Below are 13,506 nucleotides of genomic sequence, written 5' to 3'. Positions count from 1 at the left end.
TTTCAACTCTATTCATGTAATACTCATAATACATGATTATGTACAATACTTCATCTGATGTGAGTGGACATAATAGAGGTCAGGCAAGTTTCCCTGATGATTTAAAGCTGATGCGTGTCATTCTTTAATGTTAAAACACTTTCTACCTTCTACCATTACCTAAATGAAGTTTGTTTTTAATTTTAATTAATACAAAAATAACTAGAAGTATATTTAATAATGATCATTTTGTTATTTATTATTCTAAAATGAATACATATTTGTTTATATAAAAACTAATAAAATGACAAACTTGTTTTATTAAAAAAATAACTAAAATTAAAATGAAAACTGAAAATATAAAAAAATATTTAAAATATTAATAAAAACTATAATAGTATCTCAATACTAAAATAACACTGGTGCAGACGCAATTGTAAGGAAGGCTGCTTTTTGTAGAGTACAAATGCTGTGGCGCTTTGGACATTTTAAGCTCATCTATATGCTATTATACTTTTAAAATAAGTTTTAGCAGATTTATACACATTTAAAAGGTCTCTTCCAGGATAGTATACCAAAACAATTGATGCTACTTAGCTTCAAGGCTTTGAAAATGCCCCAACCTCCCCTTTTAATCTGCACTTTTCATGGTGCTTTTAAAGGAACGCCTCGCCCATCGCCCTGTGCTGGTCGTGTCAGGCGTCTTCTCCGTCTCCGACCATCCATGAAGGTGAATCTGTACCGGAGGAATCTCATTTCACTACACGGCCTCTGATCAGACAGAAATTGGCCGCATCCGCTGTGATCAGCGTGTGCTTCTGGCTCTGGTAGGAGCAGGTGTGTGTGAGAGATAACCATTGGCTTTAGTGTTTCTATTAGTCCTGAGTCTCACCGATAGGAAAGTCACAGCAATATAACACCAATACAAGCGCTAACACAGTGACAGCGGCCCTTTACACGCACCTGAGATGCCAACAATTTCTCGGTTTCTTCCTGTACAGCATCATTCTGCTTTTCCTATGAGCCACAGGTGTGTTCTGAGGATCGCAAACAACAGGGAAAATCAATGCGAACTGAAAATAAAAAATGCAATAGTATAATCATATATAGTTAAGATAAATAGACTTACCATCATTTTGACCTTATAAAGCCTACTTTATCATATCTGATACCAAGGAACATTTATTTGTTCATCTGTCAATCATTGTTTTGCATTGCATTATGTTTTGAAAATAAAACTACTCATTTAAATATCATCTTACGAAGACATTATTGGAGAACAAATGATATTTATATCATTTTATAAACATTTTATGGCTTTATAAGGCATAAAGGCCTGATGCATTAAATAAACAAAAAAGTAAAAACTGAATGAAATAATGAAAAATGAAGTATTATGTTGCAACACTTGGATGTGAACACAAATGCATGTGTGCATTTAATACCTGTTTTAGATATCCAGACTGAGGGATGGTTAGCTGACAGTGTGAAAGCAGACATGGAGCAGGCCGGCACTGAAGATGATGATCTGGACTGTGACGTCACGTATGGAGAAGTGGAGCAGAGACTAGACCAACTGCAGAAACACCTGAGCAGGTAAAACCCAGATCAGGCTTCATTAGGAAACAGCTCTGGATGAGCCATACTGCACTGAAAAGGATTCTAAACACAGACTTGTGATTGCACGTCCTATATTAATGCTTATGCTGCTATGGTTGATTTTCTTAAAAATGGGAAGTGAATGGATGGAAAAGTGGCCATTGCATACCAGGATTGAGCCAGATCAATGACCAGGAACAGGAATTTGGGGCATCAGCTGAAAAAGAAAGTTTCATAGGTGGAGCATCACTTAAATTAATTTAGAATTTTGACTTAAAATAGAAATTAAATTACATACGAGTCATGCACAATATGTATGTGCATTATTAATGAAGTAAAAAAGTCTTTTGAAATAAATAAATATATTTTCACCATTATGACACAACACTGTTACTGTAAATTATAATAATTGAATTATTAAAATTAATGTCATCATTTTAAAAATACATTAAAATTATATAAATATATAATCATATAAACAAGTATTTTTTAAAAATGTATTAAATTTAACAATTTCATTAAATGAATAAAATATATAAACAATTATTCAAACAAATTTAAAATGACTTTCAATTCATGCTGCATTGCTGTGCAGCATTAAATAAATGATCTTGATTTATTTTGATCATATTAGTAGCGTCCCTTCAGTCACATAAGTATATTTAAGAAACATCTGAAATGGTGAAATACTGTTTGCATCTGTGAGAGCTGTGAGAGTCTTCCGGTGCATTACACCATGTTTCCAGGGGATACGTACACTACAACAAATTACACTAACCACATGCATGCCTGCAATAAACATTACTAAACAAAACATTGCTTGTGGTTATCATTCACATGCACAAGAAAATTAACACACAGACACACACACACACACACACACACACAGTGGAGCAGCAGGGTGAGCAGAATCACACCAGGTGGTATTTTTAGCTGTAACACTGGCTTACAGAGAAAGACGCACCAGGCAGCAAAAATCCTGCATCAGCTGAGCTCTACATTGCACATCTTCAGAATCAGGCGACAAGCTGACAAGCACAAGTACAGGTCATATTCAACCACAAAATCTAACGTGAGGTTTTATTAAAAACAATGAAGCCTGTTTTTGGACCAATACTACTTTATTTTATTATTATTTTTTTGCATTGTGACATTATATTCAGGCACATTTTCCTGGAAAATTTGAATGACAGTAATGCAAAATACACACACACACAATATATTATTTTGCATTATTACACACACCCACACAGATAGATAGATAGATAGATAGATAGATAGAGAGAGAGAGAGAGAGAGATAGATAGATAGATAGATAGATAAAGAAATCATTTTGAGTCGGAGTGTTTTTGGACTGCGTGTGCATGAGAGACAGAGGGAACACTGCCAGCCTGCAGACTCCAAGAAAGGAGGGATCGTCTTATTCCTTTGTTTTCGGAGAGCTCCAGTTAATGACTCTCTGTTTTAATGACTAGGTGTGTCTTAAACGCAGATTAAACCTGCGCCGGCTTATTGAACACTTCATTTGAACTCTGATCAACCCTCATATCACACCGCTGAACTACAAATGATACTCCCTCCACCCGCACACGTCCATTACCTGGATGGAAAACGAACATGCCTCCTCAAGCTTCACCTGTCAATTTTTGAGGAGTGTTAATAATGAAAGTGGCTGCTTCTGAAATGTTCATGAAAGGCCAGCTCACGGTTTCTATCGAGTATTTATGCTTGAAGCCTCACAGGAGCAGAAATGCTGTTGTATTGCGGTCATCTCTCTCTACTCTGCCCTACAATCTAGGTCATCAATAAGTTCATCATGAAAGTTTAGCAGGTAAAATGATGAACTGGAAATAAGTATTCAGATGTCAGATCAGTGCAAGAACTCCCCCTGCTGTACAACAACAGTCAACAGCCATCAACTGTGGACATTAAGTCAAATATACAGTATTAAGGCATCATCATTAAACTGCTAAATGAAGACCTTACCCAATTAAAGACATTTTACTGCAATTATTTTCTGTAAAGTACTTTGAAAGTAGCATTTTGCGAGAAGTGCTATATAAATAAAATAAAATTTTATTAAATTATTTTTCTTCTGAGCTGAACTCTTTGCTCATTGCTCAGAGTATTTAACTTAATATTTATTTTAATATTTATATTATTATTTATTCAACCAAGAATGAACAACTGAACTGCTACATGAAGAGCTTACAGAATTAAAGATTTTTACTGCAATTATATAATTAAAACCAATAGTTTGATGTCATTGGTCATATGAACTATTTTTATGATGACTTTATGTGATTTTTTTGTTTTGTTTGGTCATTTGCAGCCTGTAAGATTTTTCAAATGTTTTGAAAGAAAACTCTTCTGCTCACCAAGGCTGCATTTATTTGATGAAAAATACAATAAAAACAGTAATATTGTGAAATATTATTACAAATTAAAATAACTGTTTTCAATGTGAATATATTGTAAAATCTAATTTATTCCTGTGATCAAAGCTGAATTTTCAGCATCATTACTCCAGTCTTCAGAGTCACACGATCCTTCAGAAATCATTCTAATATGCTGATTTGCTGCTTGAGAAAAATTGTGAATAGAAAGTTCAAAAGAACAGGATTTATTAAAATATTTTGTAACATTATAAATGTCTTTACTGTCATTTTTGATCAATTTAATGCATCCATGCTGAATAAAAGTATTAATTTCTTCTCTTTTTTTTTTAATGCATAAATGATTTTCATTCTGTCACACAGAAGTATGTTTAAGTTGAGTTTTCTCACAGCGCTCTGGTTCCTGTCTCACCAGGTTAGAGTCTCAGATGACATCAGACATTCAGAGAATCCTCCAGCTGCTGCAGAGACAGACGTGTTTGGGACCTCCGGCCTACAGCAGCCTCACAGCCGGTCCCGAGAACAAGAGAGCAGCCATCAGAGTGCAGCCCGTCGCTTCTGTTCCCACCAACCCACAGCACTGCACAGCACAGGTGCCTTACACAAACCTAAAGATGAGAAACATAGTTACAGTACATACTTGAGGTTTCCATGGAGTTTCTTGACTTATGAATAATTAATTTTTTGCTTTAACAAACATATTTCACTTCATCTGAAGTATGCATTTGAATAATTCAAATATTATAAAAATTCAAGCTAAATATTTTAGCATCTATATATAGCGTAAGAAACTATAAAGAATTTGAAAAGTGCATATTTTATGTCCTGATTCTCTTAAGAGCACTGAGAACTGTTTACTGTCACATCCATATATGTGTTATATCCTGACGCTCAAATGAGATCACATGATCAGCTGTAGACCGTCACCTACTGCAGACTTTCATTATTTTTCATACATTTAACATCAGCCTTGGGTAATCAGTCAAGGTCAGCCTAAAAATACAGTGGGTGTAAATGGGGATTTTTTTTGTTTGACATGTTAAGAAATGTTGAAATGAATAAAATATATATTTAAAAAAAACTTCAACTCATTGTAATTCAGTTAGTTACCAAGGAAACATTTCTCATTTTCATTTAGTTTAACTTTATGTTGTAAAATAACTAATGCCAAAACTGAAATAAAAAATAATAAAAACTATATAGACATATTAAAGGGGTCATATGATGTTGCTAAAAAGAACATTATTTTGTGTATTTGGTGTAATGAAATGTGTTTATGCGGTTTAAGGTTCAAAAATCACATTATTTTCCACATACTGTACATTACTGTTTCTCCTCTATGCCCCGCCTTTCTGAAACACATCGATTTTTACAAAGCTCATCGGTCTGAAAAGCGAGGTGTGCTCTGATTGGCCAGCTATCCAGTGCATTGTGATTGGCCGAATACCTCAAGCTTGTGATGGAAATGTTACGTTTTAGTCTTTGCAACTTTAGGGATCTTATCTATGCACGAACAGCTTGTAACACTCCAAAGAGAAAGGAAAACTCATATGACCCCTTAAAAAAAAAAAACTAAGAAAAATGATAAAAACACACAATATAAAAATATAAATGAATTTGAACTATTAATAAAAAATAAAATAAAAAAAATTATATATATATATATATTTTTTTTTTTCCCTCTTCTGGTGCTAAAGACATAAATCAGTTGCTGTGTTGATTAAATCAGGATAAATTGGTTACTTCAGAGATTAGATGTTTCATTTCAATCATGATGCACAACACTGAACTACACATTCAAAATGTCCATTATCACCAATAAATAATGTTAAAAAAATCCCTCTTTTACAGGATGCTGACTTTTTGGCCATGACAAACATCCATCATAACCCCAAAGACTCTCTGTCAGGTCTGGCCCTTATGGACTCCAACCCGAAGCAGAGCCACGGGACACGGTCCTCACCAGACTCCAGCATCACGTACCGCTTCACAAACAGCCAGACTCTTCCTCTGACACGACAGCAGTCCAGATCCCTGCTTCCAGACACCACAGCAGCTCTGGAGCTCCACAGACCGCCGTCTGATCCAGGACTGCACTGACCCGCTCCTCTACCGTAGGGAAAGTCCAGGACGTCCCACGGCTCTTCCAGACCTACTTTGAAGCATAAAGGACATTTTAAAACAGGCATTGGCCAAAACTGTAACACTAATGCGACTTAGGATTCACCACTGGCTCTCGCCTGTACATTTGCTTCCTCTTCCTTCTCCTGCGTTACGCTCCTTGATGCTGTCGAGGACAATTTGGAACGGATTACACTTCCATTTTCAGGAAGTCAATCTCTTAAAGACATTTCTTGGAGTGTCTTGGACACTTTTCCACATACTCTGTGTTCTGCACACTTTTACACTGGTGTAAGACTCAGGACATTGATGGTGGTTAATTTATCATACTGGCAGAATCTCTTCCCTGTTTTATCATTATGAATCTAAATTATAATAATGGCATTTTACACTTCCATTTGCAGAACCCTGTGGAATTACCTAATTACATACAGTGTGGTCCACTATTTTATTTTATTTTTTTGCATTATTTTCTAATTTAATACAATGTTTTTCACTACAGTTAAACAGTATGTTATACAAAATATTTGAATATTTTTTTTTAAATAAAAATATATATTAATTTGACAAAAATAGCATTTCAGTTGACAATATTATAAAAAAAAACTGCAAGCATGTCAAACATACACAAGAAAAAAATTAATAAATACATATACATTTTTATCCATTCAGTGCATTATGAAGTAAATTAATTTTATATTAAAGTTTCATGTAAATTTAAAAAAATATACATTTTAAATTTTCAATGAGCTTCAGGTTTTGGATCCCACTAGTGAAAATTATTGTTTATATTTATATTTATCTTATTATAATTATAAATTATAATATTTATATTTTTTTATTTATATTATATTTATTCTTTATTTATATATTTTTTTTTTTTTGCATTATTTTCAAATTTAGCACATTTTTCACTAGAATTAAACATTGTTACACAAAATATTTTGGACCAAAAAATGTATTTGACAAAAATAACCTATCAGTTAACAAAATCATGAAAAATAATGCAAATATATATATAATCAGTATACAATTTGAGTGAAAAGTTAAATTGCAACATACATATAAATGTGAATTTTTATTCATTTATTCCTTATGATGCAAATTCATTTTACATCATAAAATTTCATATATAAATAAAAAAAGGTTTTTAATGTTCTCTCAGAGTTTGGACCACACTGCAGCAAAATATTGGTTTGTTTGCAATTTTTATTTATTTATCCTTTTTTTTTTTTTGGAATCTTAATCAGCTGCCATGTACATACATGATACCCCTCTATTAAATGAAAAGAGATGCATGGCTGAAGGTTTTACATGTTGCATGTTTACTGCAACATATTGGGAAGCAGGTTTACTGTATGTCGGCATGTTTCAGAGCTAATCACTGAATGCACTCCTCTCTAATCGACTAGGTTTCTTTGCACATGGTCATGCTAGCTTGAACCAAACTCTGCACGGCATAAAACAATGACACTGATCAGCTTCTCTGCAAGCACGGGCGTACAAGACGGCCTCACATGTAATAATAATAACAACATGGAATTCAAACATACTTTTTAATGCAGCTAAACTGTATTTACACTGGAGTCACAACTGTGGGATATAATGAATCATAGACACTCAAATCTATCATCTGTCATTCAAACAGATGCACAGAAAATATCGTAGCGGAGCACAAACACAAGCATTCGTGTATGATGTCACTGCTCCGTTTGCAAAGCACATGTTAGTCTCATATGTAGCTATGAATATTTATGCATAACAGAATATGTACATTTATCAACTTCTGGTTAAAAGCTACAATAATGTTGGCTTCATTCAAAATCTTCTTACAACAAAATCACTTTGTTTTCCAAATGTTTAGTCTAGAGAAGCTTCTGTCACACATCCTGCTAGCAATACTGAAAAACACTGGATCTTTACACTAAAGGGTTGATTTGCGGAGTTGTGTTGAAAAGATTGTAATATTCACTGCCTAACATCATAATCTGAGGGGACATTTTTGCATCAGTTTAAATTTTTCCAGTAATATACTGGAGTTTTTTTATGTGCAATAAACACTTTCTTAAATTACTTTTTCAAGATTTTGCAGCTTGATTTCAAAGTTACAGCTTTGATTTGAGCTATTTTATTTATGTTTATTTTTATATGTCACTGTAAACCACTGTATGTTGGATTACAAGCAAACAATCTAGTGAATTGAATCATTATCAGATCCAAACAAATATCAAGTCTGCAGATAAATGCATTAAATCTCACTGGAATACCATTCATTTCTGCATGAAGGGATGATATCTGCACTTTATTTTAAAGACTCCATGCCCTTATAATAAATATTACCAACTCTGCATGAATGTGAGTGCGTATGAGTGTGTGTATGTGTCCGTCTTTAATTTATATGTGGCATGTTTTGCTGCATAAAAATCATATATTTAAGACCGCCAGAAGCAGAGGTGGCGTCTTTATTTGGACATATATTTAAAACTGTTAATAACACTGCAAACGTTTGCACGGAACACTTTTACTTTTTATCCCAGTGTTTCCACTTGGACTGACTTTTTTTTTTTTATATAGTTTGCACTGTATAGTTTATACACCACAATACTCTACAGGTGTTTGGAATGTCTGTTATTTAAAGATTTATTTATTATATATATTTGATGCATTTGCTTTAGGCAATTACTTTTGACTAACTGTATAAAGAAGTATATAAATAAAAGCAATGCATATCAGTTTTGCGCTCACTGTTGTTCCTGTGGCTGTTTAATTTATTGAGTATTTATTGAATTGATTTATTTACTGAGTCAATTTATTTTTTAAGAAGGAAGCACTTAAACATAAAATTAAAAATCATGAGTAAAACATTTGCTGGTCACTGGTGCAAAATAAACCTAAGAAAAATAACAGCACTTCTATAAACACCTGCTTGTCCATATGCAGTGCTATTTATATTTATTAATATTTTGACTTTTTTTATATTTTCAGTTTTTATTTTAATTTTAATTTCAGTCCACTTGGACTGACTTTTTTTTTTTTTTATAGTTTGCACTGTATAGTTTATACACCACAATACTCTACAGGTGTTTGGAATGTCTGTTATTTAAAGATTTATTTATTATATATATTTGATGCATTTGCTTTAGGCAATTACTTTTGACTAACTGTATAAAGAAGTATATAAATAAAAGCAATGCATATCAGTTTTGCGCTCACTGTTGTTCCTGTGGCTGTTTAATTTATTGAGTATTTATTGAATTGATTTATTTACTGAGTCAATTTATTTTTTAAGAAGGAAGCACTTAAACATAAAATTAAAAATCATGAGTAAAACATTTGCTGGTCACTGGTGCAAAATAAACCTAACAAAAATAACAGCACTTCTATAAACACCTGCTTGTCCATATGCAGTGCTATTTATATTTATTAATATTTTTATATTTTCAGTTTTTATTTTAATTTTAATTTCAGTTTTAGTATTTTTATGTGCCTTTGACATTTTTATTCGTTTGTTTTGTTTGTGTAATTTTAGTACTCCAATATAAACTCATTTTATTTCAGATAGTTGTCAAGGCAACATTTCTATTTCCTAGGTTTTGATTTAAGGTTTTGAAGCTTGCGAAGCCTTCAATCATTTATTTCAGTTTTACTTCAATTAACAAAAATGTTATCTAGTAGTTTCAGTTTTGGTTAACAACAACAACACCGATGAGAAATGCCCTGCATGATCCATAAGGACATTTGATTTTCAATTTTATTAAATTATTAAACAAATTATTTTTTTTAAATGTTGCAGATTTATGAAACTAATGAAAATCCCTGCTTAGTCTAATTCCCTTCAAAAAAAAAAAAAAAAAGATTGCGTAGAAACAATTTTCACTCACATTGCTAGCAAATTTAACAACTGATTACAAATAAACAGCAAAAGTATTTTCTTGTACAACATAATGCAATAATCTTTTTTGTTTATGGCTTTGAAAAAAAGTTACAAATTACAGTGTAGTGTACTTAAAAATAAACATTTCTTACTATTTCAGATTCAATCACATTCAAAAATTTTTTTATATTAATAACAATTATTATTATTATTATTATCAAATTAATAAATAAAAAGTGTCTGAGCTCAAACAGACCATATTTCTGAACATAGAACTAGAATTAAACTTAAAATGTTTAAGTAGAAAGACTAATATTGTATTTTCTTGTAAAATGTACTCCAATAATCTTTGTAAAACATAATGCAATAATCTTTTTGTTTATGACTTTGAAAAAAAGTTAAATTACAGCATAGTGTACTTAAAAAATGTTTACTTTTTTTTTTCTTTACATTTCTTACTATTTCAGATTCCATCACATTCAAAAAAGTATTATATTAATAACAATTATTATTATTAAATTAATAAACAAAGTGTCTGCGCTCAAACAGACCATATTTCTTAACATATCATTTTATAGAACTAGAATTAGAACGTAAAATGTTGAAGTAGAAAGACTGATATTGTATTTTCTTGTAAAATGTACTCCAATAATCTTTATTTACAACTAAGAAACATTTTTACAGTGTAAAGATTTAATGATTTTTAATAAAACAAAATTTTCTGCATTACATAATCAACCAATATTCAAAAATATTATATTATATTATATTATATTAATTATATTCCGGTTTGGCATAATGTATTCTGTCTTCATCTAGTGTTTATTTGTTATTTGGAAAAGTGTTCATATTTTAATATGGCCGCAAAGCTGTCGTTCTATCAACAGGCCTAAAATATTTTTCGATAAATATGTTTTTCTTAATTTATTTGGATCTAGGCTATACAATATTGACAATGTTTGCAAGACGCGTCGCATATCTGACTGATTACGTTTGAAAACCAAGACGAGAAACGAAACTGAAAGTAAACAAGTCCGGGGAAATTGACTCCGGCTCTTATAAACGGGGCTCGGTGAACTCCGGCAGAACTGCTGACGGATCTTTCCAGCGATATCTTATCAAAATGAGCTGCGATCAGGACGCCGAGACGAGTCATGCGCTCGGCTGTTTCAGGGACAGACTGAAGCGGCTCATTCGGGTCGAGCCACTTCTGGATCTGCTGCATTTCCTCGAACCAGATCGAAAGGACCGGATTAAAGCTAAATTCCGCGAGGAGGGGGACATAAACGCCGCGGCGTTTCTGATTGACGAGATTATTCATTCAAAAAACTACGAACAAGGATGGTCGAGAGAGCTGATCACCGCGCTGGAAACTGTCGGCTGCAAACACGCTGCAAAGTACGTGCTGAACAGCCCACCGGAGCCCACGGAAGAGGCCGAGAACGACAGCTGCGTCCGGCTGATCGACCTCCTGCAGCTCACGCTGGTCAGCATGAAGACCGGAGACGTGTGCGCACACTGCCGCGCGCTGGGGCTCCTGACGCTGGAGGACCAGGAGAATGTCAGTAACACACTCTCTTATCAGATCAGGGGTCCCAAACCGGGGGTCTGGGATTGGTGAAAAACTAATAATTGAAATAATAATAATAAAACAAGAAAAATATAGAAATAGTCTTTTTTTTACCGTAAAATGTAAACATTGAAAATGAATAACTAAAAATAAAAACTGAGGGTTATAAAAAAAAAAATTTTTTGCCTGCATGTAATATGACCACTCGAAATCCGAGAACATGCAATATGCTGTTAAATTATTGAAATATTAACTTAAAAAAAGTTTGTGAATCCCCTGCATTACATAGATAGATCGATAGATAGATAGATAGATAGATAGATAGTCATGTAAAAATCATTATCATCAGTAGAGGGCGCTATAAACCAAACAGATACTATTTACAGATGTATAGTTTGTGTATTTGAGTTACTGATCTCTGGCTCTGACATACAAAATATTAAACTCACAGTTAAGAAAATGTTATTAGTAGTGATATTATATTAAATGCAATACAATAATAATTGTTTATTTTATAATCGATTATTCTTATTATTTATATTATTATAAATAATATTATTATCATATACTTATATATATATATATATACTAATAATAATCATATTAATAATGATTAATAACTGCATATTTCATTTAATATACTACTAATATTAGTAATAATTAATATATTGTTATACATTACAATATACTACAACTACTACTAATAATAATAATACTTATTATATACTGTATTTATATTTATAATATTTATATAGAATATTTACATTTATTTATTTAATATTCATAAATTATTATAAATTAATAATTATTATAATTAATTATGGTGAAGTGTCTGAGCTTGAATAAAGAATATTTCTGAAAATAGCCTTTTATGGAAATACTTTTTTTTATTATAACAAAGACATAATTTAATAAAAGTTAAGAGTTCCAAATATTCTGCATATCACGAATTACCCATATTGAGTTTAACGGACCTGCCTGTGTGCCTCTGTCAGTCTGTCTCTCTCTAGTGTCTGTCAGTGTCTTTCTGTCGGTTCTTGCCATGTGTCTGTCATATTAAATGCACAAACTCTTTGTTCATTATTACTCTGGCAGATTATGAAACTCACTGAGAATCAAGGGAACATAGGTGGCGCTCGGCTGCTTCTCAAAAGGCTGGTGAAAAACGAAGCTGGCTGGTTTTCCAAATTCCTTCAGGCTCTGGAAGACACGGAGCACCATGACCTGGTGCGAGAGCTGCGGGGAGAGCCGTGCAACGAGGACGGTGAGGCTTGTACGCAGGACTAAAGCTTCCTGCACAAATCATCTCCAGCGACTGATAAATAAGTCTATTGAGCTGCCACAGGCTCTCTTAGAAAAACAGGAGTTGGAAATAGGACTCCAGCAGAGGTCAAACATCACTCCGTTGTTTAGACTGGATACCCCACTGTTAGTTTCTGTATAAACCTGAGAACAAACCAGCTCTTACAAAAGATGATCATCTTGAGATTGATTCAACAGAATATGCTTCAAATGTTCTTAAGAAACATTACGTCTATCTACTGGGGAACTAAGAGTGTGAAATCCACTTAATTTCAGTTCTGTCATGACAACTCTCAGAGGGATTGGCATGGTCATGTACATGACAATGTTAATGTATTTGGTCTTGGCAGAATAGATCTGCTACACTGCTGCTGCTGCTGCGGCAGAGCAAGTACCGAGACTTGCTACTACATCCACAACATGCTGCTGTGAGCATGTAAGAAATATTGCTGCTGCAAAAATGACATACATGAAATAACCCCCATATAGCATAGATCTATACAGGTAGGGCTGGGTATCGTTCAAAAATGTTCTATATCGATACCTTGACTTCGATACCGGTTCCTGAACGATACTATTTTCTATACCAATTTTATGAAATAAATTTTAACAAGATTACAGTGCAAATAGTTTTAAAGCTGCAAAAGTCTTCTGTTTACACATCT

General features: G+C 32.9%; 2 protein-coding genes across 2 annotated transcripts in view; both read left to right on the top strand.

Moving 5' to 3' along the window:
- kcnh7 (potassium voltage-gated channel subfamily H member 7) overlaps nucleotides 1-6,561 on the top strand; it is a 108,456-nt gene extending 101,895 nt beyond the window's left edge. Inside the window, exons 13-15 of the mRNA XM_016541455.1 lie at nucleotides 1,434-1,575; nucleotides 4,390-4,567; nucleotides 5,826-6,561. Of these exons, the coding sequence (XP_016396941.1) occupies nucleotides 1,434-1,575; nucleotides 4,390-4,567; nucleotides 5,826-6,074 (569 nt within the window). The 3' untranslated portion in view covers nucleotides 6,075-6,561. The remainder of the gene's footprint in view (nucleotides 1-1,433; nucleotides 1,576-4,389; nucleotides 4,568-5,825) is intronic.
- A 4,252-nt stretch (nucleotides 6,562-10,813) lies between these two features.
- The window catches only part of LOC107730588 (interferon-induced helicase C domain-containing protein 1-like), a 38,380-nt gene continuing 35,687 nt past the window's right edge, over nucleotides 10,814-13,506 (top strand). Inside the window, exons 1-2 of the mRNA XM_016541446.1 lie at nucleotides 10,814-11,530; nucleotides 12,635-12,803. Of these exons, the coding sequence (XP_016396932.1) occupies nucleotides 11,093-11,530; nucleotides 12,635-12,803 (607 nt within the window). The 5' untranslated portion in view covers nucleotides 10,814-11,092. The remainder of the gene's footprint in view (nucleotides 11,531-12,634; nucleotides 12,804-13,506) is intronic.

This window comes from Sinocyclocheilus rhinocerous, unplaced genomic scaffold (genome assembly GCF_001515625.1).
Source record: "Sinocyclocheilus rhinocerous isolate Xijiao unplaced genomic scaffold, SAMN03320098_v1.1 scaffold818, whole genome shotgun sequence".
NCBI classification, from domain to species: Eukaryota; Metazoa; Chordata; class Actinopteri; order Cypriniformes; family Cyprinidae; genus Sinocyclocheilus; species Sinocyclocheilus rhinocerous.
Note: the sequence above shows the minus strand (reverse complement) of the source record. Positions and strands in the feature narration are given on the sequence as shown.